The 27,870-nt window shown below is 37.2% G+C and overlaps 1 protein-coding gene across 1 annotated transcript; it reads left to right on the top strand.

The window, feature by feature from the left end:
- Positions 1–25,837, top strand: LOC134383361 (guanylate-binding protein 4-like). The gene is made up of 11 exons (XM_063104309.1): positions 1–70; positions 4,912–5,107; positions 12,334–12,461; positions 14,329–14,438; positions 14,638–14,834; positions 16,734–16,979; positions 17,893–18,173; positions 22,749–22,961; positions 24,021–24,123; positions 24,454–24,647; positions 25,522–25,837. Exons 2-11 carry the CDS (start codon positions 4,918–4,920, stop codon positions 25,729–25,731), a joined length of 1,872 nt encoding a protein of 623 aa, XP_062960379.1. The 5' UTR covers positions 1–70; positions 4,912–4,917; the 3' UTR covers positions 25,732–25,837.
- Positions 25,838–27,870: the final 2,033 nt, after the last annotated feature.

Raw genomic sequence — 27,870 nt, 5'->3', positions numbered from 1 at the left:
GACGCAGGACAGCGCGAGGGGTGAGCGGGGGCCGCTGACAACGTGTCCCCGGACGCGGCGGCCGCGCCAGGTAAGCTCGCTCCCGAACTTGGGCTTCCGTGCACGTTTCCCTTAAGGAACAGCAACAACAAATTCCCAAGCGCACACTCCACACTGCCGAGTGGGTAAAAGCAGCGGGAGGACGCAGCGGGTGGCCCGACGGTGTGTGTCCTCAGAGCGTTTGGATCCGAGCTGCTCAGTGTCTCCGTTTGGAACACAGGCAGCTGCGAGGCGACAGTGCACGCACCATGTCACCAGGATGCGCTGCTCCTCCTCATGCCTCCAGCTCAGGGCTGTGGCAGGTCGTTCGGAAAGAGCCCTAGATAGCGAGGTAGAGGAACGCATCCTACCCTCATGTTCAGAAAGAGGAACCTCAGGCCGTTTTTGGAGGCAAGGACCGAACCCCGACCCCTTGGCAGAAGCGCTGCAGTGTGGTCGCTACCTCTCTGCCTCTCTCCTCTTTCCCACTTCCTCAGAAATTTCCTGACTACCCCTGCCGGGTCTTGGAGACACAGAGAGAAAAGATTGTTCTTGACTTACATTTTTTTTTTTTCTTTTCTTTTTGTTTTTTAAATTAACTTCTAAAATTTGGACTATTGATTATTTTTGTAGTAATCACATTTTCTATTCTGAAGATACTACGAAACTGTATTTTATGGAATAAGTCAACTACACTCTTCCTAATCTGCTATTAATCAACTGTTAAAAATAACTATATGGTCTAACTACATGGCTTGTCTTGCACTGTTTTTAAAAGCCTGGACCACACACATATGGTAATCTTCCATACTTGTTAAAAGTATGGGTTTGGGGGCACTTTTAACCATCACTCCAGATGCCTCTTATGGACAGTAACTTTTGGAATCTGTTGAACATCTACTTCCATATAATACAACGATCTCATTCCACTTGTTTATTTTGGAGTTAAAAGTGCCTCGGCCTGGATACCTCAGTTCTGCACTGCATTAAAAAGTTTTTTTTTAAAAAAAAAAATCATTTTGTAAGCTCAGCTATTCTTCCCCAAAGCTTTCTGAAATATTAACACTAGGAAAAGAACTCTGCATTTCCTCCTGCTTATACCACAGCATTAAAAGGCTGTTTTACGTACGATCTCTGCTCACAACTACCTCTAGGATAGAAAAGAAATCGTACAGAGGAGGTCTGTTAAGAACCAAATTGATGTTTATTCTCACAAAAGGTATTTGTTATTATAGTATTTCCCGGTAACTTTCAGTCTACAAAACCTATTGAAACAGAATTCATTGCTTCAATATTTCATGGTTCTTTGTAGAAACAGTACATTGACAATGGAAAATTAAAAGTAATTTATTGAGTTGCTTTTGCTATTGACTTGTACAGTAATAAATTAAGCAGGTATATTGTTTTACCCATAATATGGGTATGAAAATTGAGGCTTACAGAGCTAGGCTCCTTTTTCAGTCTCACAGACAGTTTGTGATTTGACTCCCAGGGTTGGAACTTGATTTACTTGACCTGCCCTTCTCTCTCCATGCCTGTTTTTACTCCTGGAAGAGAATTGTCACTGTTTCTGTCCAAAGCCAATTCTTTTATTTTTTTGACTATGCCAAAGTCTTTTGGGGGGTGGGGGGAATTACTATATTTATCATTAACAATGTAATTACTTTTTGTGGCCTTTTACCAATTTCTTGCTAAACCTCCCTTCCCCTCCTTTACCACCTCTGGTGGCCTCAGTTCTGTTCTCTCCTTTTGAAAGTTCAACGAATTATTGTGATTGTTGTATCTCTCTTTCTTTTTTTGTATTTTTGTGTTCTTTGTTTGTTTTTTTAGCACCCCCTTATGAGTGAAGACATGTGGTGTTTCTTTTTCTGTGCCTGGCTTATCTAACTTAACATAATTTTCTCTAAGTTCATCCACATTGCTACAAATGGCAGAATAACATTCCTTTTATGGCAGAGTAGTATTCCGTTGTGTGTGTGTATATATATATATACCACATTTTCCTTATCCAGTTGTTTGTCAACAGATACTTAGGTTGGTTCTGTATCTTGGCTATTGTAAATAGAGCTGTGATAAACATGGGACTACAGGTATCCCTTTGACCTGGTGATTTCCATTCTTTGGGGTATATACCCAGCAGTGGCATTGCTGGATCATATGGCAGTTTTATCTGTAGTTGTTTGAGAAATCTCCATGCCATTTTCCATAACAGCTGCACTAATTTACAGTTCCACCAACAGTGTAGGAGGGTTCCTTTTTCTCTCCATCCTCACCAGAATTTGTTAGCCTCTGTCTTTTTGATTATGGCCAGTCTAACTGGTGTGAGATGATATATCAGTGTGGTTTTGATTTGCATTTCCCTGATGCTGAGTGATGTTTAGCATTTTTTCATGTGTCTGTTGGCAATTTATTTATCTCCTTTTGAGAAATGCCTATTCGGCTCCTTTGCCCATTTTTTAATTGCATTACTTGTTTTTTTACTGTTAAGTTATTTGAGTTCCTTGTATATTCTGGAAACTAGATCTGTACCTCTAGCCATATATCAAAATCAACTCAAAATGGATTAAAGACATATATAAGACCTGAAACTATAAAACTACTAAAAGGAAATATAGGGAAAACACTTCATGAAGTAGGACTGGGCAAATACTTTATGAATAAGACCCCATAAGCACAGGCAACAAAAGAAAAAAATAAATGGGATTATATCAAACTAAAAAGCTTCTTCACAGCAAAAGAAACAGTTAACAGAGCAAAAAGACAACCTACAGAATGGGAGAAAATACTCGCAAACTATGCATCCACCAAAGCCAATTCTTTACCTTCATTTGAATTTACACCCTCCTTGCCTCTTTAGATACTTATTTTTAAAGCCATACTTATTTAGCATTTATTAATTGACTTTAAACACGATTTTAAGTAGTTAATTTTAAGTGTTTTGTATATACTGTGAGACAGTTTCTTTTCCTACTGACTGTGTATTTTAGTTTCTATAACAATCCCCATTTCAGAGATGAAAAAAACTGTGGCATAAAGAGATTAAATGTCTTTCTAGTAGTCACCCAGCTAGAAATGTATGGATCCAGTATTTGAACCCAGGCATTGGTGTTCCAAACAAATTGTATGATGCTGTCTTTCTTTAATTCATCAATCGTGTCTCTCTTTCCAGGATCTCTCTTTCTCTCTCTCTTCCTTATTCTTGATCTAATGTTAGTTTTACTCTAGGTATTCCCATCTACTATCAAAACCTTTAACAAACCCCTTATATGTGCCTGAAAATCCATGGATATTTTCCATGTAATTAATAATTTTTGTTTCTCGTGAGAAACAAATGGATGTTTTCTATTCTCACAAAATGTGGAGACCAAATATAATGCTGAAAATTTACATAAGAATGCGTTTGTATTCAGAAATTATGCTTGACTGCAATTTGATATTTTATTTAGTGTCTCAAATCATCTAAAAGAGTTATAATTGTATATTGACATTTGAAATGCTCTAGATGATACAGAACTGTACTTCACAGACTCACTTATAATGGCAGAGGAGTGGCAGAGCATACCTCCCTCTTTTGAAGCAGCTGCTCACTTGTGTCCCTCTCATTTGTGGACAGAGCCTTGTGGGGACATCTTTCTACATGAGAACTCCTACCTGGGGGTTTCTGGATTTCCCGAATGACTCTTCAAAGTAACCCCACCAGAGACAGAGGGCTGGATGACTGCAGAACATGTAAATCTTGCTTAGCATTGTTTCAGGGAGAATAATAGACAGGCAAAAATCTTTGACGGCTTGTTTCTTGGTGTCATAAAATATCCCTCTAGTTGAGATAAAAAAAAAAAAAAAAAAACAAAGTAAGTCTTTGTCCAGATGTGAGACTCTGTCAGACTGGGCAGACCCTCAAACACTCTCACTACTGGCTATCTTCTCTGTCAGCCTGTAGACAGGAAGTGTCTTTTATTTGCAGTTAAATAAATTAAATCTGGACTCGTATCTTTCTCTAGACACTGTACAGCTCTTTTTTTTTTTTTTTGCATGTTGAGAGAGAGCCACATTCTTTATCTCTCTTCCTTCTTTCACCATCACCCCTCCATCCAATGTGCACCCTGCTCTCACCATTTGCTAAATCTGTCCTCATCAAGGTCTCTGATCACCTTCACTTTCTCAGAATACCCTATGTATAAATTCAACCCCCAATACTCCCTATCCCTACTGCTATCCCCATTTCCTGAACTTTTTAATTCATTGCTTATTTTTCTCTGGAGCACTTACTATCATCTCTCTCTCTCTCTCTCTCACACACACACACACACACACATGTCTTTTCTTATTTGTTTTGTTTATTATCTGTTGCTCCACTCCCCCCTCCCCCTCTGCCCACTAGAATAGAGCATCATGAGGCGAGAATTTGTATCCACCTTGTTCATTGCTGGATACTGATTACTTAGCACAGTGGCACATGGTAGCACATGGTAGATAGTCAATACATATTTGTTGAATTGATGGGGTACCATATTGCCCTGGAACTCCTAGAAACTCTTCTGACCACTTTTCCCATCATCTTCATGTTCCATTCTGCCTCTCTACTTACCCACAAAACGTTAGTATTCTCAGACCTCCATCATCAGCCCTTTGCTTTTCTTGTTCTAGTTGTTTTATGCATCACCTAGGCAAAGTTCGTTTTGGTTTTGTTTAAAGATCAATAAGATAATGAACATAAGGCATATGTACCAGGCCTTGACACACTAAGCTACATACTTTTCCACTAGAAATATATAAAACATAGGAAATTGAAAATATATTCCACAAACAGATTTGTATAATGGTGATTTATACATGCATTAAAGGTGACTCCAAGATACTGTATTATACTGAGCAGATTTTCTGGGTTTGCAGGTTACCATGGCATCTGAACCCATCATGATGGCTCCCATTTGTCTAGTGGAAAACCAGGAGGAGCAGCTGATGACCAATCCAAAGGCATTAGAGATCCTTGAGAATATTTCTCAGCCTGTGGTAGTGGTGGCCATTGCAGGGCTGTGTCGGACAGGAAAATCTTACCTGATGAATCGCCTGGCAGGACAGAATCTTGGTGAGTATTGTCCTGGAGCAGGGCCATTTGCTTGGAACCATTGCTAATGCAGCCTGATCACACTTCCTGTAAGGTCATCTTAAGAAAGAGCCTAGTCTCTCCCATTGAAGAACACTTCTAATTCTCACCACCAAATTTACAACCTCGACCTCTATCTGTCCGTGAAATCTCATTCTTTTATCCAGCAAAGAATGCTGTCCTAATCCTATCAAAATATCATTCTACTTGTCCTCTGGATCCCATCCATGCTCACTGCTCAGGAGATGAGATCCTGCCATTATTCCCTTTCTTTCTCTTGCATTACTTTTGTGAAACTACAGGGTTATTCCCAGTAGCATAAAATTTAGTTTAGTGGGCCCTCTTTTAAAAAATAAAGAAAAAAAAGAAAGGAAGAAAGAAGGAAGGAAGGATCCCTTAATTCCCAAATCTCAGAGAAGCTAAGATACACTTTTTTACTTTGCTTTATTGCAATAGTTTAATAAATTATACTTTCTTCTCTTTCTCTATTTAATATTTTCTAACATGAGAAGTACAACACATACAGAAGAGTCCACAATACATGGACAATAAAGATAATAAATATACAGTGACCATCTGTGTAACCACTGCCAGGTCAAGAAATACAACATCACCAACTTCCAAAAGCCCAACCAACACCTCTTCCACCTTCACTGCAAAGTTTTGATTTCATTGCACTTCTATTTGCTTTTACAAGTGTTTTTTATGGTCTACACATTTCTTGAAAAAACAGTTAGTTTAGCTTACTTTTAAAGTTGTTGTGATAGGAATTATATGTATTCTTTTGTACATTGTTTGTTTTTATCACAAGAAGTTTATAAGAATCATCCACTTTCTTGTATATCTGTAATTTATTTATTTTCACTACCTTATAGTATGCCATTGAATAAAGATACCACAGTTTGTTCATTTATTGTTAATGAACATTGATATTTTTTCCAGATTTTACTTTTTATGAACTTAACTAATCATAAAACATTTGGTATTTATATCCTGGTGGACATGTACTCAAACTTCCCTTTTGTGATATACCTGGAAGTAGAATTGCTAGGTCACACTGTGTGTGTGTGCTTTCAGACTTTCTATAAAGTATCAAGTAGATTTAAAAATTTTTGAGCAATGTACAGAGTTATTAGCAGCAATTAAGATGTCTCTACATCCTTTCTACCACTTGGTAATGAGACATGTTAGCTTGTGCTAATCTGGAGACTGTGTCATATGCCTAACTATAAACAAGCTTGAGCACCTTTCATGTATTTCCTATTTTGCAGAATAATTTTTTACTGGGCTGTATCTTATGGTTTTTATTGATTTTATAAAGAGTCTCCCCATTAATTAATATGTATCCATTAATCTGAAATGTCTTATTTCCCTGCTGACTCAGCACCACTACAGGTTAAACTGCAGACCAATAAATTCTAAGACTATCTCTGTTTCTCTGTCTGTCTTTCCATTCTCACTCTGTGCTTCCTCCTTCTCTTTCTCTCCCTCTCTTTTTGCTTTCCAATCTCCCATTGGCTTAAAACCAAAATATTTTGCCTTTATCTTTTAAGCAAATTCTTCACCATCAATCAGGGAAGGACAATTTTCTTTCCTGGACAAAATGAATTTTTGGTTTTATTTGAGAGATTAAAGCGATTTTAAAAATGAGAGATAAATATTAGAGTGTTTTGACAACATCATTATTTTTTTCTTTTTTAATTTTGATTTATCAATATACAATATGGTTGATTTTGATGTCCCTTTATCAATTCCTCCTTTTCCTCCCTCCCTCTCCCCCATCCCCCCATCAATATCATATCTGTTCACTTGTCTTAACAAAATCAAAGAATTGTTGTGATTGTTGTGTCTTCTTTCCCTACCCCAACCTGATCGTTTGTTTATTTACTTGTTTATTTATTTTTAGCTCCCAGAAATAAGTGAGAACATGTGGTGTTTCTCTTTCTGTGCCTGGCTGACTTCACTTAATATGATTTTCTCTAAGCCCATCCATGTTGCTGTGAATTGCAGTATTTCACTTTTTTTATAGAAGAGTAGAATTCCGTTGTGTACATATACCACATTTTCCTTATCCACTCATCCGATGATGGGCGTTTAAGCTGGTTCCAACTCTTGGCTATTGTAAACAGCATTACAATAAACATGGGATTATGGGTATCCCTTCGACATGATGATTTCCATTCCTCTGGGTATATTCCCAGCAGTGGAATAGCTGGGTCATATGGTAGATCTATCTTTAGTTGTTTGAGGAACCTCCATACCATTTTCCATAAAGGCTGCACCATTTTGAAGTCCCACCAACAGTGTAGGAGGGTTCCTTTTTCTCCACATCCTTGCCAGCATTTGTCATTCTCAATCTTTTGGATATTAGCCATCCTAAATGGAGTGAAATGGTATCTCAAAGTGGTTTTGATTTGCATTTCCCAAATACTGAGTGATGATGAGCATTTTTCATGTGTCTGTTGGCCATTTGTATATCTTCCTTTGAGAAATGCCTATTCAGCTCTTTTGCCCATTTTTTAAATTGGGTTACATTTTTTTTTTTCTTTTTTTGGCTGTTAAGTTGTTTGAGTTACTTGTATATTCTGGTTATTAATCTTTTGTCAGATGTATATTTAGCAAATATTTTCTCCCATTCTGTTGGATGTCTTTTTGCTCTGTTAATTGTTTCTTTTGCTGTGCAGAAGCTTTTTAGTTTGTTATAATCCCATTTGTTTATTTTTCCTTTGGTTGCCTGTGCTTTTGGGGTCATATTCATAAATCTGTACCCAATCCTACTTCCTGGAGTGTTTTCCCTATTTTTTTTACGGAATTTTATTGTTTCAGGATGTATATTTAATTCTTTAATCCATTTTGAGTTGATTTTGGCATATGGTGAGAGGTGCGGGTATAGATTCATTCTCCTACATATGAATGTCCAATTTTCCCAGCACCCTTTGCTGAAGAGACAGTCTCTTCCCCAGTGTGTGGACTTGGACCCTTTGTCAAAGATCAGTTGGCTATAGGTGTATGGTTTGACTTCTGGGGTCTGTTTTTATGCCAGTACCATGCTGTTTTGGTTACTATGGCTTTGTAGTATAGTTTAAAGTTAGGTAGTGTTATGTCTCCAGCTTTATTATTTTTTTTGGCTCAGAATTGCTTTGGCTATTTGTGGATTTTTGTTCTTCCATATGAATGTTAGGAATGTTTTCTCCAATTCTGAGAAAAATGTCATTGGAATTTTCACGGGGACTGTGTTGAATCTGTAGATCACTTTGGGTAGTATGGACATTTTCAAAATGTTAATTCTTCCAATCCAAGATCATGGGATATCTTTCCATCTTCTTGTGTCCTCTTTAATTTCTCTCAACAGTGATTGGTAGCTCTCATCATAGAGATTTTTCACATCCTTGGTTAAATTTATTCCTAGGTATTTTATTTTTTTGGTGGCTATTGTAAATGGGCTAGCTTACTTGATTTCTTTTTCTGCCAGTTCATTGTTAGAGTATAGAAATTCTACTGATTTTGTGTGTTGATTTTAAATCCTGCAACTTTGCTGAAATCATTTATTAGCTAAGAGGTTTTTGTAGAGTCTTTAGGCTGCTCTCTATATAGGATCATGTCATCTGCAAACAGGGACAGTTTGACCTCATCTTTTCCAATCTGGATGCCATTTATTACCTTCCCTTCCCTGATTGCTCTGGCTAATACTTCCAACACTTTGTTGAATACAAGTGGCAAGAGTAGTCATCCTTGTCTTGTTCCCGTTCTTAAGGGAAAGGTTTTCAATTTTTCTCCATTCAAGATAATATTGGCAGTGGGTTTGTCATATATGGCTTTAATTGTGTTGGAATACTTTCCTTCTATACCCGATTTATAGAGAGTCTTTATCATGAACGAATGTTGAATTATGTCAAATGCTTTTTCAGCATCTATAGAGATGACTGTACGGTTTTTTGTTTGATTTTATTGATGCAGTGTATCACATTTATTGATTTGCTTATGTTGAACCAACCTTACATCCTTACACTTGAACATGGTATATAATTTTTTGTATGCGTTGCTGTATTTATTAGCTAGTATTTTATTGAGGATTTTTGCATCTATATTCATCAACGATGTTGGCCTGTAGTTTTCTTTATTTTGTTGTATCCTTGTCTGGTTTTGGTATCAGGGTGATGTTTGCCTCATAGAATGAGTTTAGGAGAGCAGCCTCTATTTCAATTTTTTTGGGATAGTTTGTAGAAAATTGGTATTAATTCTTCTTTAAAGGTTTGGTAGAATTCTGCAGTAAAGCCATCTGGTCCTGGGCTTTTCTTTGTTGGGAGACTGCTGATAACTTCAATCTCTTTGATTGTTATGAGTCTGTTTCGATTTTCTGTGTCTTCTTGGCTCAGTTTTGGTAGTTTGTATGTGTCCAAAAATTTATCCAATTCTTCCAGATTTTCAAGTTTGTTGGCATATAGTTGTTTATAGTAGTCTCTAATGATTCTTTGTATTTCTGAAGTATTGGTTTTCATATAACCATTTTAATTTTTAATTTTTATTTGTGTCTTCTTCTTTTTTTAGTTAGTCTTGCTAATGATTTGCCAATTTCGTTTTACTTTTCAAAAAACCAGTTAGGTTTCTATTTCATTTAGTTCTGCTCTGATCTTAATTATTTCTTTCTGTCTACTAACTTTGGGTTTGGATTGTTCTTGTTTTTCTAATTCTTTACGGTTGAGTGATAGGTTGTTTACTTGCCATCTTTCCATTCTTCTGAGGTAAGCATTTAGTGCAATAAATTTCCCCCTTAGTACTGCTTTTGTAGTATCCCACAGGTTTTGATATGATGTGTCATTATTTTCATTAGTTTCAATAAATTGTTTGATTTCTTGTTTAATATCTTCTTGGACCCATATGTCATTAAGTAGAGTGAACAACGTCATTTTTCTATTCAAGAGGATGCCAATTAGAAAATGAGGCAATTTTCCACTGTTCTGCTGGCAAAATTCCCTGGTCTCAGAATGTTTCAAACATCTAAGTTGTGACTGTACCACCCTCCCATATCAGGGAAACAGCAGAAAAAAAAAGAGACTTGATCCCAGTCAAAGTCCACCAGCAGTGCCAGATCACTGTGCTCTCTCTTTGGCAGTGATTTGTTTTCTGTTTTTTAACCTGTGATTACTGAGAGTGTGACCAACTGTTACACCTTGCTTTTCTCAGTAGGGGCACTGAAAGTTGGGTTCACTCTATACTGATCAGCTGGCAATCAAGTAGTATGACAGGAGTGCCAACCAATTCATGTCTTTATATCCTCTCCTTGAAGAAAGCACAGAGCAAGGAGACTGGATGGCTACAGCCATGCTGAATCTTGTTCCCCTAGGTAATATACCACACCTGTTTCTATTCTCACTTGAAGGAATCATTAGCATATGGCAGATCAAATTACTGGACTGTTGGACAAAATATACATCCATAGTTTCCTGGGCATAGCCCTCAAGTCCTCTCCCCACTATGGAATTACTCCTTTGGGAAAAAAAAAAAAAAACTTGGAAGACTCACAATAATTTTCTGATTTCTCTGTTATATCCCCCTTCCTGAGGTAATAATGTAGACTCATCATTTGCTTGGAAATGAGAAAGGAAAGAAGGATATACAGAGAGAAAAGGGAGGAGAAAATGCAACCAAAGTCAGTCCAGGTCCCACAGGACATGGATGTTCCACCCGAGGGGTAACTGAGAGTGTTTAATGGACAGACTACTTACAAGGGCTTAGAGAGGGTAAAGAGAACCAATAAGATATGAAAATTTACCCCAAGAGTGGCAATAGCAATCACAGAGAAGCCATTATCAACCCTAAACTCAAACAGGCAAACAGAGGATGCATACCAGAGCATGTCAAGGACCAGAGCTATTGATGGTGCTTCATGAAAGAAGCTGTGATCTCAGGAAGAGCAATAGCCATTGAGACACCATGGGCCAGCAGGATGAGAGAGGGGTAATACATGCTGCTTTCCATTCACCTGCTGGTCTTCCCACTATGTGAACTCTACCAGAAGTTGTAGGACAAGGAATCTCTGCGATATGGGCCAGACAGTCAGCCTCCTGGAGCACTGACCAGGATGCAGAGAGTAAAAAGTGGATTCAGTAGGAGAAAATGTGAGGGGAACAATGAAAACTGATATCTCAAAATCTTATCCACCGTGCTGGAAATTATAGCCCTTCTTCAGCAATATATTGAACCTTGGAAGACTCATTACCTCCTCCCTCTTTCCTCACTCTCCTATCTATGTACTCTCCAAAATTTATCCATTACCTTCATTCTCTTGTCTACTATTTCCACCCTAGTTGACCACAACATTATAACCAACTGTTGACCTGTGCAGGGGTCAGTGTAGGCCACATAGCATCAGGCCAGAGTTAGGAGCCCTGTGTTGAAGTGCAGTAGGAGTGCCAAAGAGTTACAGTTTCTGAGTTTCAGTTTCTTCATTTACAAAATTAGTGACTGGTCTAATGGATCACTGAGTTCATCTTACCTCTGTAATTGCAGAAGCCTTCTAACTACTCCAGCATCTCAATTCCTAATCACTCCTCTATTCTAACACCACACTAATGTTTCTAAGTATATTTTGGTTTTATTACTATCCATCTCAAAAACTTAAGTAATTTTTGTTGTCAAAAAGTTGGGTCTCATTACCAAGGCATTCACAGCCCTACATTATAAATTCTACAACTATGTTTAAAGGCTCAGTCCTCATTCCTCCATTACTGGAAGCCTGTTTCAGCAGAACTGGACCAGAGTAGCAACTCAAGGTGTCTTTCCCATGTCAGTGTCTTCTCCATTTAGGTGGCCTTCTCTTAACCTAGCCCCAAATAAGGAAAAAGAGGCATTACATGAAGATGAATAGAAAAATGGAATTCTCATCTTAGCCTTCTTTCTAATTCTGCTATGAATGCATGCTTTTCATTTCTTCTTGATTGCCAGATACAAATACAGCTTAATAGAGTTCACCTTGATTCTGTAATGTGACACAGTTTGAGCCTTCAAAGGAGTGAGGTGAATAAGGGACACAACATGTTTTTTAAGGATGTCATTAATATGTTTAAAGTTTGGACTGGTTGACCTTGAGGAAATGAAAGCAAACCCTCTCCTTGCCAGGCACTTACATTCTTACAAGTTTATTCATTGTCGTCTGGGCTGTCTGAACGCTGCTGTCACAATATGTTGTTTCTCCTCTTCCCTTGCAGGCTTCCCTCTGGGATCCACAGTGAGGTCTGAAACCAAGGGCATCTGGATGTGGTGTGTGCCTCACCCCTCCAAGCCCAACCACACTCTGGTCCTTCTGGACACTGAGGGCCTTGGTGATGTAAAAAAGGTAAGGGAGAGAGTCACTGAATAATCTTCTTTGCTCTTGCCTTTTAATTCACCATCTTAATTCGACTTCTATGCATATGCTTTCAAATTGCAAATGCAAATTATAGATAGTGGAGTTAAATTCTCTTACCTCGACCTTCCTTAAGAGCACAAATATTTTGGTGTTTTAGGACATGGTTTTTATCTTATATTTAACAATGTACTTAATGACACAATTTAATACTTTTTGAGCAGGAGAATTGAACACAGAGGGTAGATGGGGAGACAAGTACATAGTATAATCAGTAAAGGGTGCCAAGGACACAACCCAGTAGTGTGGGTTAGAGGAAGTTTCCTAAGGAATCGATATCTGAACTGTGACCCATCAAGTCAATGGCAGCCACCAGTTAAAGTCTGTGGATTGAAGACGTTGGATGTTAGAGTCTAGAAAATAGGGTTTTAGTGAAGTGATCTATTTAAATAATCTCCAGAAGAGCTTCATGTACTCAAGGAACATTCATAATGTTTTTAGTTCCAGTTTCTGTCTTTAGAGATTAATTCTTTACTGAATTTTAAAAAGCATTATCTTGCCCAATAGAAAGCATTATAAAGAGGATAATTTTATGTATTGTCTTTATGGTATTAGGTGCATTCATTTGTTTCTTTATTTTGTCTTAGTCGGAATCTACATGGAATGAAGTAGCAGTAAATTGTTAGCTTCCATTATAGCCCAGAAAAATAACAAAATATTTAAAAATTAAAAATTAAATTTTTAAAAATTTTTAAAAAATTTTAAAAGCTTTAAAGTCTTCAATGTAAAATGAAGTATAAAATGTAGATGAAAGAGAAACTAAAACAATCCTTCTTAGGCCTCAAAACTTTACCTTGACATATATTTAAATCCAACATGTTTTTTCCTTCTTTGTACCAGAATCTTTCCCAACTAGGACAAAAACTACCATCTCGTTACCCTTCCAGTACCATCAGAATAATTCCCAGTTAATTAAATATACTCCAATTATGTCCCCTTAACACCTCTCACTCTTGATGGTGAAGTAAATTATATTTTGGCCCAAACTTGCTTCTTTTTATCTAATTGCATTTGTACAAAACACCAAAGCATACCAAATTATAGCAGCAGAGCTTCTTGCTGAATTTAGAACATGTGGTTTGATTTGAGAAGTATCTAATCCTATTTGCATATCCTCAAGGCCCTTCACATCTGAATCTCCTTCCCAGCCTTGCTTTCCGCACCCACATATCTGTACACTGCCCCAAATGAAATAACTCTGTAATATCTTTACATGACTGTGCTTTTAACAATTCTGAGTGAGCTTGTGTTGGTACTTTTACTTACATGCTCCCTTCATTGCTACATGTCCACATTCTAACAACTCTTGAAACCCAGCTCTGTTTACTCACTGTCCTGATTTCACAGTCAGAGACAGTCTCGTCTTGCTCTTAATTCTTAGGGTACTTGTTTTCATTTGTTGGACTTACCCCTTTTTTTTTTACATTATAGATTTAGGTTCCACTCCTGGCAAAAATTATTAATTTGGTTGCAGTTGTGTGTTTACTTAGTTTACTGCTTGTCCAGAAAGTCATCTTCTTGAGGGCAGAGACTGTCATACGGAACTTTGCATCCACGTGACCATATGCAACTGTCTTGCATCGAGTATATGCCCAGTGAATAGGTATTGAATGTAACAAATAGCATTGTGTGTCTAATGTTGACCATGATAGACAAGATTTGCTAAAGAAATAATCACCTGCTCTTTAGTGTGCATTCACTAATGACTACTATGTTCTAGTCATTGTCTTAATGAAAATATTAAGTGAGTGAATGAAAAGTGGTCTCCTTAATTCTCTTACTCTAACATGCTTTCTAGAATGACCCTAAGAATGACTCGTGGATCTTTGCCCTGGCCGTGCTCCTGAGCAGCACCTTTGTCTACAACAGCATGAGCACCATCAACCACCAGGCCCTGGAGCAGCTGCAGTATCCTTCCAGGAGCTGAACTACCAAGATTTATTGAGTTTATAGTTATGGCAACTGAGACTGTTTTGTCTCTTCTATGACTTAATTGTCATGGTTGGGAAGGGAACACAGGGCACAAGAAAATGGTTATAACATTTGTTTCTAAGTGACTTCTACGTTGCAGTGTAGAGCACTTCTCCTTCCTTAGCTAAGTTCCCAGCTACGTGACTGAACTAACAGAGCTCATTAGGGCAAAATCCTCCTCAACACCTGGTGAAGTAGAGGACTCCACCAACTTTGTGAGTTTCTTTCCAGACTTTATTTGGACTGTTCGGGATTTCACCCTGGAGCTGAAGATAGACGAGCAACCAATCACAGAGGATGAGTACCTGGAGGATGCTTTGAAGCTGATTCCAGGTATCAGAGCATGGCCCGGGTGGTGGAAGGTTCAGAGTGGATGCAATCACCTGAGGGCTGTTATTCAGCACTTGACTTCCATTTTTTATTTGACACTGGATTAAGATACATTCTAGTAGTGAGTAGTAAATGTGAATGGTGATTGGTGATTGGTTTTCACAGTTTATTACTTCCAAAGCTCTAACAGTTGGAGTAAGACAACAGAAAATTTAAGAATCTGTATTAGACCAAATGATTTTAGACCAATTGATACTGTGAAAAGAAATTTCTGGTTACAATCAGCGCTATAACTTCCAAAGGCCCATGTACTTAACTTTCTTATTACATGCTTCTCCTGTTCCATGCTGACAAAAGTAGCTCATTAGTTTGGAGACTGCTAAAAAAAGAATCACAAAGAAAGATCTAATTGTTTTATTGTGGTAAAATATACATAACATAGAATATACTATTTAAACTATTTGTAAGTGTACATTTCTGTGTCTATAAATACATTCAATAGATGTGCAACCATCACCAACATCCAACCACAGAACTTTTTCACCTCCCCGAATTGAAACTCTGTACCCATTAAAGAATAACTCCCCATTTCCTCCTACCTGCAGCCCCTGACAACCACCAGTTTACTTTCTGTCTCTGTGAATTTGATCACTCTAGGTATCTCATGTGAGTGCAATCATATATTTGTGTTTTTGTGACTGGCATATTATCATAATGTCCTCAAGCTTCATCCATGTTGCAGCACGTGTTAGAGTTTCCTTCCTTAAAAGATCTAATTTTTAAAAGATTTCATGCAGGGCCGAGCCCGTGGCGCACTCGGTAGAGTGCTGCGCTGGGAGCGCGGCGCCGCTCCCGCCGCGGGTTCGGATCCTATATAGGAATGACCAGTGCACTCACTGGCTGAGTGCCGGTCACAAAAAAAAAAAAAAAAAACGACAAAAAAAAAAAAAAAAGATTTCATGCAAAATATTTTACTAGTGCCTGAATAGTTATATATTTCAAAGAAAGGATATTTATAAAATATACGCTTAGTGTATAGAAAGAAACTGACATATCCTTTCAGTAAGACTTTCAAATCATTCATTATGCCTTGCTCACGATTTCACTCTTTTTATTCTTATAGTCTTAAACTTTACGTTACCATTTGAATATTATAAATTTACTACACGGATTTTATTTATCAGAGTGGATAAATATTGGCATCTGGAAGCAACATCTATTTTTATTTATTCACTCATTTATTCATTTCTTAATAAAACATTTATTGAACATCTGATATATGCCCCAGAATTACTCTGTAAGGAACTATCAGTTCTGATATATATATAAGCAATGAGGTCTCTAAGTTACATTTAGGTCAACCTTACTCTTTGCAGTTTTACTCTAAAAAATTTGTTAAATATATTTATGGTGTGTGTATATTTTGGATCTGAATTTTGAAAGTTTTTCTTTACTGATCTGGGTATCATTTCTCCTTCTGCTGACATTTTTATGACCAACATCTTTACCCTTCTTCCTGGCATTCCCATATTTTAGGGCCCACATTTCATTTCTGACATGGAGAAGTAGGATCATGAAAGCACCTCTGATCATTTTCTCATTAGTCATTCATTCAATGAACATTTAATAAATATTTAGTCCACCAAATTCCATGCCAGTGCTGAGGAATCCAACAATAAATTTCTTCACATGGCATGGATGCCTCTCTTCCCTCTGCAAAAGTACTTCCAGCCTTTGTGATTGGCACAAGGTTGATTTGCAATAAAGTAGCACATGTTAGGATTAAAGAGAATTTGTAGACACAGGAGCTGCATTGATGCAAAGATCTCTGGGAATGAAAACCCTCAGCCCGGTTGCCTGAATACTGCCCTTTTAATTATTGCTATTTCTCTACTTATGCAGGCAAGAATCCTAAAATCCAAGATTCCAACATGCCTAGAGAGTGCATCAGGCATTTCTTTCCAAATCGGAAGTGCTTTGTCTTTGACTGGCCAACAAGTGACAAAAATCTCTTATCCCATATGGATGATATATCAGAAGACCAGCTGGATAGTAATTTCCAGGAGCAATCAAAAAATTTCTGTTCCTATATCTTTACCAATGCAAAGACCAAGACCCTGAGAGAAGGAATCATTGTCACAGGGAACCGTGAGTCACCTTTGCCCCAAAGCATATTTCTGTGCTCAGTGTGAGTGGTAAAGCTTTGATTATACTGTGGGTCTGTTACTAATTTTGCTTTGCATTTGTGTGAATGTTGTGAGGCAATTATTTATGTCATAAAATAGAGAAATATATTTCTTAAAGTGTCCCTATATGAGGGTATGCTGAGACCTAATATGTCTAATATATATCTAATATATCTCAAGAACTTAATAAAATGACACAATTCAATTAAAGATAGAAAATCCACATTGTAAGGAGAAGTCCTATGGGATGAGTTCTTGTCAGGGAGGGTACAGCTGATTCTGTGAATTTACCTGAGTCAGACAATAAACAGGAGACCTTGAGTTTCTGCAAGCTCACGGGAAGTTTGAGAAACAAAAGTACATAGAATGTTATGTACAGGGCAGGCTTCATAGGCATGTGATTTATACAGTTTTGTGCTGTGATGAGATGAGCCCATGCTGGGTTTAGTGCACTCTGTCACTGCATGGTTTTGAATTCTTGATGATTTTTTAAACTAGAAATCCCACATATTCATTTTATACTGGGTCACAAATTCTGTAGCCCGTCATATTTATGTTCATTATTTTGCCTGTCTTCTATTTATTTTTATTTTCTCTGAATGGGGAAGTATTTTTACAGGGTACCCATGAGCACATTAGTTGTAATCAGTAAGTTAAATTATAATGTGAAGAATTGGTGAAAAATAAAAAAGAGAGAGAATAGGAAAAACAATAATGTTGTGAGAAAAGAGTAGATTTCTAAAAGAACAAAATAAAATAAATATTCATTGAAAATAGAGTTTTTGTGATTTTAGTGTGCTGCCACATTTACATAAAAACTATAAACCAGTGCCTGAGAATTTTATATTTATCCCAAAATGTCCTGGTTTTTTCAGGGCTTCAGATTCTGGTGGTGACCTATGTAGATGTCATCAAGAAGGGAGAGATACCTTGTTTGGAGAACGCAGTGACAACTCTGGCTCAGCGTGAGAACTTAATGGCAAAGAAGAAGGCAGCCGACCACTACAGTGAGCAGATGGCCCGGCACTTGAAGATGCCCCCAGACACACTCCAGGAGCTGGTGGACGTGCACACGGCCTGTGAGAAGGAAGCCCTTTCAGTCTTCATGGAGCTCTCCTTCAAGGATGAAAATCGGGAATTCCAGAAGAATCTTATGGTACTGTGTCTTAGTATTTATTCTTCCTAAATCCTGCTCTTCTGAAATGATCCTTAGAACTACCTTTTCTACCCTATCACTCATCTAATACAATGGTAAAAAAGAACCTGGATACCTGTGAGTGACAAGACTCCACAGGGCTAAAGTTCATCCTTTTACTAAAAGGTGGGCACTTTGTTACTTATCTGTGCCTTCATAAAAATTACCATTGAATTTAGCAACTTAAAATAACAAACATAAACGAGTATATTTTTAAAATTTTATTTTATTTTATTTTACCTCTCAAAATACATTGTACTTGATTTTCATGTCCCTTTACCTATTCCTCTCCAATACTCCCCTCCCCCCACACGTCGTATCTGTGCACTTGACTTAAATAGTTCAAGGAATTTTTGTGGTTATTCTGTCTCCCCACCCCCACACTTTATTTGTTTGTGTGTGAATTTATTTATTTATTTTTAGCTCCCACAAATAAGTGAGAACATGTAGCATTTCTCTTTCTGTGCCTGACTTGTTTCACTTAATATAATTTTCTCTATGTCCATCCATGTTGTTGTGAATGGTAGTATTTCATTCTTTTTTAAAGCAGAGTAGAATTTCATGGTGCAGATGTACCACAGTTTCCTTACCCACTCATCAGATGATGGACATTTGTGCTAGTTCTAGCTCTTGGCTATCATATATAGAGTTGCAATAAATACTGGAGTACAGGTATCCCTTTGGCATGATGATTTCCATTCCTCTGGGTATATTCCCAGCAGTGGAATTGCTGGGTCATATGGTAGATCTATCTGCAATTGTTTGAGCAACCTCCATATCATTTTCCATAAAGGCTGCACCATTTTGCAGCCCCACCAACAGTGGATGAGAGTTCCTTTTTCTCTGCAACCACTCCAGCACTTATCATTCTCAGTCTTTTATATGTTAGCCATCCTAACTGGAGTGAGATGCTATCTCAAAGTGGTTTTGATTTGCATTTCCCAGATGTTGAGTGAAATTGAGCATTTTTCATGTGTCTTTTGGCCACTTGTATATCTTCCTTTAAGAAATACCTGTTCAGCTCCTTTGCCCATTTTTAAATTGGATTATTCGGTTTTTTGTTGTAAAGTTGTTTGAGTTCCTTATATATTCTGGATATTAATCCTTTGTCAGATGTATATTTTGCAAATATTTTCTCCCACTCTGTTGGTTGCTTTTTTACTCTGTTGATTGTTTCTTTTGCTGTGCAGAAGCTTTTTAGTTAGATATAATCCTATTTGTTTATTTTACCTTTAGTTGCCTGTGCTTTTGGGGTCCTATTCATGAATTCTGTAACCACTGCTACCTCCTGGATTGTTCCCCTTATGTTTTAAGGAGTTTTATTGCTTCAGGATGTATATTTAATTCTTTAATCCATTTTGAGTTGATTTTGGTACATGGTGAAAGATACGGGTCTAGTTTCATTCTCCTACATGTAAGTATCCAGTTTTCCCAGCACCACTTGTTGAGAAGGCAGTCTCTTTCCCAGTATGTAGCTTTGCTGCCTTTGTCAGCAAAGATCAGATGGCTGTAGGTGTGTGGGTTTATTTCTGGGTTCTCTACTCTACTCCATTGGTCTGTGTGTCTATTTTTATGCCGGTGCCATGCTGTTTTGGTTACTGTAGCATTGTAATATAGTTTAAAGTCAGGTAGTGTTATGCCTCCAGCTTTATTTTTTTTGCTCAGGATTGCTTTGGCTATGCGTGGTCTTATGTTGTTCCATATAAATGTCTGGATAGCTTTTTCCATCTCAGAGAAAAATGTCACTGGAATTTTGATGGGGATTGTGTCAAATCTGTAGATCACTTTGGGTAATATGGACATTTTCACAATCTTAATTCTTCCAATCCAAGAGCATGGGATATCTTTCCATCTTCTGGTGTCCTCTTTAATTTCTCTCAACAGTGGTAATAATTAAGATCAGAGCAGAACTAAATGAAATAGAAATAAGAAAAACAATGCAAAAGATCAATGAAACAAAAAGTTGGTTTTTTAAAAAGATTAATAAAATTGACAAACCTTTAGCAAGACTGAGAAAATTAGAGAGAAGACCCAAATAACAAAAATTAGAAATGAAAACAGTGATATTACAAGTGACACCTTAGAAACCAGGAATCATTAGAGACTACTGTAAATATCCATATGCCAACAAATTTGAAAATCTGGAGGAAATGGAAAAATTTCTGGATGCATACAAATTACCAAAACTGAGCCAAGAAGATATAGAATATCTGAACAGACCAATAACAATAAAAGAGATAGAAGCTGTTATCAGAAGACTCCCATCAAAGAAAAGCCCAGGCCCGGATGGGTTCACTGCCTAGTTCTACCAAATCTTCAAACAGGAATTGATACCAAATCTCTGCAAAATGTTCCAAAAGACTGAAACAGAGGCCATTCTCCCAAACTCATTGTATGAGGCAAACATCACCCTGATACCAAAACCAGACAAAGATGCATCAAAAATAGGAAACTACAGGCCAATATCCTTGATGAATATAGATGCAAAAATCCTCAATAAAATACTAACAAACAGAATACAGCAACACATACAGAAAATTATACACCATGATCAAGTGGGATTCATCCCAGGCATGCCAGGTTGGTTCAACATATGCAAATCAATAAATGTGATACACCACATTAATAAAAGCAAAGGCAAAAACCACATGATCATCTCTATTGATGCTGAAAAAGCATATGACAAAATTCAACATCCTTTCATTATAAAGATTCTCTACAAGTTAAACATAGACAGAAAGTATTTCAAAATAATTAAAGTCATATATGATAAGCCCACTGCCAATATCATCCTGAATGGGGAAAAGTTGAAAGCTTTTCTCTTAGAAACAGGAACTAGACAAGGATGCCCACTCTCACCTCTCCTATTCAACATAGTGATGGAAGTACTAGCCAGAGCAATCAGAGAAGAGAAGGAAATAAAGGGCATCCGGATTGGAAAGGATGAAGTCAAGCTGTCCCTTTTTGAAGATGATATGATCCTATATATTGAACCAGCCTAAAGCTTCTATTAAAAAACTCCTAGAGTTGATAAATGATTTAAGCAAAGTTGCAGGATACAAAATCAACACACAAAAATCAATAGCATTTCTGTACTCCACCAGTGAACGTGCAGAAAAAGAAATCAAGAAAGCTAGCCCATTTGCAATAGCCACCAAAAAATAAAATATTTAGAAATAAAGCTGACCAAACAAAAGAGTATAAGCTCATCATTCTGTAAGTTAGAAGTCGGACACCAGGTGGCTTGGTGCTGTGCTCAGGCTTATCATCAAGGTGTCAGCCGGAATAAATTCTTATTTACGGTTTCTGAAGAGCCTCCAAGCTCATTGAAGTTGTTGGCTCAATTCAGTTATAGGAATCACGATCCCTTCCTTTTTTTTTTTTTTCTAGCTATCAGACAGGGGGTGCTTTTAACTCCTAGAGTTGTTTTTTTTTCCCCCATATGTCTCCACATTCTCTTTTCCATCTTCAAGCCAGCATTGAATCTTTCTCATGTTTAAATGTCTTTGATTTCCTCTTCTGCCACTGGAAAAAACTCCCTGCTTTTAAAGATCTCACATGATTATCTAAGGCTGCTCTATTCCCAAACCCTTACCCACTCTGGCCATTATCTCTATTTTCTAAAGTCCATTTGTGCCATATAACATAACCTAACCACTGGAATAAAATTCATTAAATTCACAGTCCCAGGAACTATACAATTGTGTGCATCAGGGAAAGAAAATTTTAAAGGACCTCTGAATTCTGTTTGCCATAGGCACTTTCACTTGAAGTTACTCTTTTGATCTGTCTCTGACCAGTCTACAAGTGAAAATCTGTTAGTTCACCTTGAATAATTGCCAAAAAGTCAGCTGGATTGTAATTTTCTAGAAAAGGGGTAATTTCCATTCCTATATCTTCACACACTCAAATCCTTATTTAAAATAATTCATGAAGGGCCGACCTCCTGGCGCACTCGGTAGAGTGCGGCGCTGGGAGCCCAGCGACGCTCCCGCCACGGGTTCGGATCCAATATAGGAATGGCCGGTGCACTCACTGGCTGAGTGCCGGTCACGAAAAAGGCAAAAAAAAAAAAAAAAAAAAAAAAGATAAAATAATTCATGAAGAGTTCCAAATTCTATTCAGAGTGCACTTAAATCAGTACTGTGAAGTTGATTTATTATGTATATATTTTCATCTATAGAACCCACACTTTCTTAGCAAACTCTACTTCAAGTCATAATTGAATTTTTCACTGCTCATTGTTGATGGATAGACCACAGTTAATTGTCATTGCTAAGTGACCTATAGAGTTTATGTCTTCCAACCCCATCTTTTACAGATATTGAGCTTAAGCCCAAGGAAGTTAAGGGTCTTCCTATAGGTCACACAGAAAATTGGTCATAACTTAGACTATAGCAACTCTTCTGACTCCTGGTCCTTTCCATATCCCAGTTCACTCTGAAGCCATCCGACTGCTTCTTCCAAGAAGATCACAGTTGGATCTTCCCTTCTAATAGCATCTTCTTTTCCATTTCTACACATTTTTCCTGGCAGGATACCATAGAAAAAAAGAAGGAGGAATTCTTTCTGCAAAATGAAGAGGCATCTGTAAAATATTGCCAGGATGAGCTTAAGAAGCTTTCAGAGCCCCTAATGGAAAGCATTTCAGAAGGAACCTTCTCTGTACCTGGAGGGTACAAACTGTACCTAGAAGCAAAGAAAAAGGTTGTACTTGACTATGAACTAGTTCCCCATAAAGGATTTAAGGTGAGGAATAAGGGGGAAAGGGGTGGCCAACAGAATACGATCAGATGGTCTTTGTTGTTCCTTCTGAAAATCTAAGACCGCAGCACCTTTTGTGGAGAGAAAGCAGAACACAGTGCTATCTTGACATTTTTAGCTTTTATATCCACAATTACTTAAACACTCTTAAGTAAACCAGAGATATTTTGTCTCAAAGAGGATTTAGAATGAGGAATTCAGGTGAAACAAACCTTTTCCTTCATGTATCAGACATGTGATAATATGTGTGCTAAGCCCAGGGAATATAAATATAATACACAACTTTGTTCTCTAGATGCTGGTGATCTTTCCAGAGATGCAGACAAATAGTCAACTGAATATGGTGTGAAAAGTGTTATCATACTGGTATGCTAAGATAGTGATGATGATTATGATGGTGATGATAACGGTGGTAGGGGTAGTGGTCATTAAGACACACTGAACACTCACTATATACCAGACATGGTCTTAGGTGCTGTTATTGGATTATCAATTTAATCCTCAGAGTAATATTATTAGGTACTACTGCTATCTATATTATACAGTGAGAAATGTGATGAACAAAGAAGTTAAAAATTTGCTTAAGGTCATGTAGCTAACAAGCGTAGAGCTGACAGGGCAGCTCAGAATACTTAGAGGCTATTCAAAGCTTAGATGGCAGCTTAGGTAAGGTTCTTGGAAGGTAGTTCCAAGAGGTATAAGATGAAGTATCAATAGGTTTTAGCTTTTTTAAAAAAGGCTAGAAGAGCTTTAAGGCAAAGCAAAAGAACATGAGGTACATATAAACAATGTATATTATGTGTTAATAGAACTACAGGTAAGTCTGGTTGACTGTAACTTGCAGTGGGTTGTGGGAGGCATCAGTGGGAAAAGAGACTGGAGAGCTAGGAAGGAGGTTACAATCAGTGTTTCCGTGTCCCATCAATAGGCTTGGAACACAAAATCTCCGGGGTCAGATTTGAGGTTTTATTGAACAATAATTTCCCCAGTAAGAGACTAAATCTTTGTCACCTGACATATCTTTCTTCCTTGTTGGTTTCTCAGGCAAATGAGGTCCTCCAGCACTTCCTGCTGTCTCAGACAGCAATAGAGAAATCCATCCTGCAGTCAGACAAAGCCCTCACCGAAGGAGAGAAGGCCATAGCAGGTACTGGGAAAGGGCTCAGCCCACAGCAAGTGGGTAAGTTCCTGCAATATCCTCTGAGAGGTCTGGCAGGAAGACCTTCCTGCAACAAGGAGCTTCCTCTCCTTCTGTGAAAAGTACACTCTGCTTAATCTGAAAATACAAACGGAGTTTTGGTTGTACGTAAGCCAGTCAGGGCTTTTCCCACCACATTATGAAATCAGCCCTTGATGAAGTGGCCATCAGGTGAATTCAGAGATTTCCCAGTCTCTCAAAGTCAGTTTGGTCTCTGAGCTTAGAAAGCTCAGTTCTGACCTGTTATTTTCTTCCCTTTAAAAATTTTCACGGGAGCAGTGGAGCGGGCCAAAAAGGAGGAAGCTGAGACGAAACAGGAGCAGCTAAGAAAAAAAGAGGAGAAGGAAATGCAAAAGATGGAAATGCAACAGAGAAGCTACGAGGAAAACATAGCCCAGCTGAAGGAGAAGATGGAGAGGGATATAGAGAACCACAGGGTAATTCTGAAAAGGATTCTGGATCATTACATGAGGGTAAGTCTGGCCTGAGCCTGGGCAGTGCCTGACAGACAATTCCCTGGTTTCTCTGGAAGAGGACAAAATGTTAAAGTCCTGATCCGAGAGGGAAACAGGAATGGTACATGATTCACTAAATACTTCATGTCCATCTGGATCCTGCTGAAGCCCTTAAATTCACAATATTCCAGCACCTTCTGTAGTCTTAGATTTTGGAGTGTAGAAATAAGGTCCCCAGGGTAACTGGGCTGCTGTTTGTGGTGGTAATAGAGTGGTCTCATGGGACCCAATTGAACAAGGCCTTAGTCCTCTGGTCCTATAGTCCTTACAATTCTTGGTATAGCCATCAAAGAGATCTGAAATAGATCCATCTGGTCTTAAAGGTATTAGATTAAGTCTGATATGAAATGAAGAATACTGAAAACTCTCAAACTTGCTATATTTGTTTCCAGATCTGCCTGAATAACCTGGGGTTACTATAAAGCACAGAGGAAAATTCTTTTCAACCTGGAGGTTATTAGTATTCTATACAAGGTCAGCAATTAACACATTTTGTTAGTTGTGTATACCATGCTACCTCAAGTGGAATTGAGAGTTAATTACAATAATTAACTACATTAGTATAACTAATAAATACATGGGGAAAGTTCTCAGGCATGGCCTAGCCCAGCACTTCCCTACCCCCTTGAGATGATACTGAGGAAAACTTAGGAAGGTATAAATCATGGATACTCTTACTTGAGGTCCAAATGCATGGGCACATTGGACAACCCCCAAAGAGCAATCTACTGTGGTAGAGAAATAGACACACATGCTTAGCTCTAGTTGTTAAATACAGAATCCTGATTTGATAATTGGGGATTTTCAAAAGTGGACTCTTTCCCTTTTACAGGTCCAAGAAGAACTGCTTAAGGAAGGATTTAGAAAGAAATCTGAGGAGCTGAATAGAGAGATAAATCAACTAAAAAAAGAGATTGAAACATCTAAAAAATATGAGTCATTCTTGATTTCAAAAGCGATTGATGTAGCTGGGAATGTGTTAATTATTGCACTACCTGAAGTTTTTAAGCTAGTTCGTGAAGGGAAGAAAATTCTCAACTAAAAAATTAAATAGGTTTAAATTTCTTGTTAAGAATATTATTAAATGAGGCTTCTTTTGTTTGAATAATATAATACTGTATTCATTTTTGAAATACATATGTTATGATACTTTTACACAGCAAATGTTTAAAAATAAAAAAGTGATTACCAAAAAATATCAACCCACGGCATAAAAAAGACAAAATTACTTTTGATTAAAATAAATTAAAGAAACAGGAAACAGCAAGTTAAAAAATATAATGGAAGAAAAGACCAAATTTGTCCTATAATCAAAACAAATAAAATACTTCTGAAAATAATTGGAAAGAAGTTAATAAAGTTCACATAAAAATATGTTTAAAATGTCACTGGAAAACATAAAAATTTATAACGATCAAAATAAATATATGAATCCTTGATTTCAGTGTACCTATTTATTTATTTATTTATTTATGGCAATGAATTATTTAATATGACACCAAAAGCACAAACAACAAAATAAAAAAGTAGAAAAATGGTACTTCATTGAAAGCAAAAACTTTTGGGCATCAAAAGACATTATCAAGAAAGTTAAAAGACAATTCACAGAATGTGAAAAGTACCTGCAAACCATATATCTGACAAGAATCTAGGATCCAGAATACACAAAAGAACACTTACAACTCAACTACAAAAAAACAAACAACCCAACTAAAGAACTGGCAAAAGATTTGAGCAGGTATTTGAGTAAACATTAGAAGATATACTAATGGCCAACAAGCACACAACATCATTACTTATTAGGGACATGCAAAGCAAAAACATAATGACAATGTACATATTTAATGTGATTTCAATAAATATGTCAAACTTTTTTGGGGAAGTAGAAAAACTTACTTTAGAGTATATATTGAAAAACTACAAGCAAAAACATCCAATGCAATTTTGTAAAGAGAGGACTATTGAGAGGTGGGTTATCTGTAACTGTATATTAAAACACCCCAACAATTAGCACAGTGGTACTGACACCTGAATATTCAAACATCAATAAAACAGACTTAAAAGTTTCATTAGTTTAGAAATCAAAGTAATTATTAGTTTTATTAGTATAAAATTTGACAAAAATTCATACAGAAATTTAGTATGTGATAAATTTGATACTTTATATTAGCAAAGGAATATGGAATATTCAGTAAATAGAAGTTTACTGTATTAGCCATCTGGAAAAAAATAAACTTGGAGGCTTCCTTATATTGTGTACCAACAATTAATTTCAGATACAGCAAAGATTTAAATACAAAAATTAAACTGTAAAAGTAGGTAATATTCAAAAGACTTTAAAAATACAATTCAGGGGCCAGCCCCTTGGCTCACTCGGGAGAGTGCAGCGCTGATAGCGCTGAGACCGCAGGTTCGGATCCTATATAGGGATGGCCGGTGCACTCACTGGCTGAGCGTGATGCAGACGACACTGTGCCGAGGTTGCGATCCCCTAGCGGTAAAAAAAAAAAAAAAAAAAAAAAGTATTCAAACAGAGAGTCCCTTTTCAGCATGATATAAAAGGAAGACATAAGAATAGAAATTATTCATTTTAAAATATAAGCAAAGCAAAAAAGACAATTGGCAATATGAAGAAGACATTTGCAATTTGTATCACAGATAATGAGAATATTTACTTAATTATCGGAACCTTTATAAATCAATGGGAAAAAGAACGACTATTTTTTAAATGGGCGGAACTATAAGAAGAAAATACAGGTGATTAACTTTACTAATCAAAAGAGCTGTACAAAGTGAAACTGTGAGGTATCTGTTTCACTTCTATGACTTGCAAGGCACCACACACCTGCCAGGATACTAGGATGGCAAGAGTATGCAGAAACAAGGAGTCTATTCACAAGAACAGGGCGATAGAGAGCACACGAGATATGCATCTTAATCTGTTTTCATTATGGCCTTTCAACCAGGCCCTTGAATTTCTAGTCTCTAATTTCTTTCCAAATATTAAGTCACCTGGGAAGTCAATTGGAATGCTCTCTGAATTCCAGTCCATTTCCTTGTACTTTTCTATAGCCTGCCATTTCTACAATCCTTTATCCATTTCCTTATACTTTTTCTATAGCTTCTCTCACTGGTGCTATATTATCACCTCTTTGGCTGAACTTGATTATCCATCACAGAA

This window comes from Cynocephalus volans, chromosome 8, assembly GCF_027409185.1.
Source record: "Cynocephalus volans isolate mCynVol1 chromosome 8, mCynVol1.pri, whole genome shotgun sequence".
NCBI classification, from domain to species: domain Eukaryota; kingdom Metazoa; phylum Chordata; class Mammalia; order Dermoptera; family Cynocephalidae; genus Cynocephalus; species Cynocephalus volans.
This window is presented reverse-complemented; position numbering and strand designations above follow the sequence as displayed.

What these genes read in the sequence shown, in the direction of transcription:
- LOC134383361 (XM_063104309.1), top strand. Translation starts at nt 4,918, where the DNA reads ATGGCATCTGAACCCATCATGATGGCTCCCATTTGTCTAGTGGAAAAC. An exon ending in AATCATTGTCACAGGGAACC is followed by an intron (nt 16,980 to 17,892) that starts GTGAGTCACCTT and finishes TGGTTTTTTCAG; the next exon opens with GGCTTCAGATTCTGGTGGTG. An exon ending in TTCCCCATAAAGGATTTAAG is followed by an intron (nt 22,962 to 24,020) that starts GTGAGGAATAAG and finishes TTGGTTTCTCAG; the next exon opens with GCAAATGAGGTCCTCCAGCA.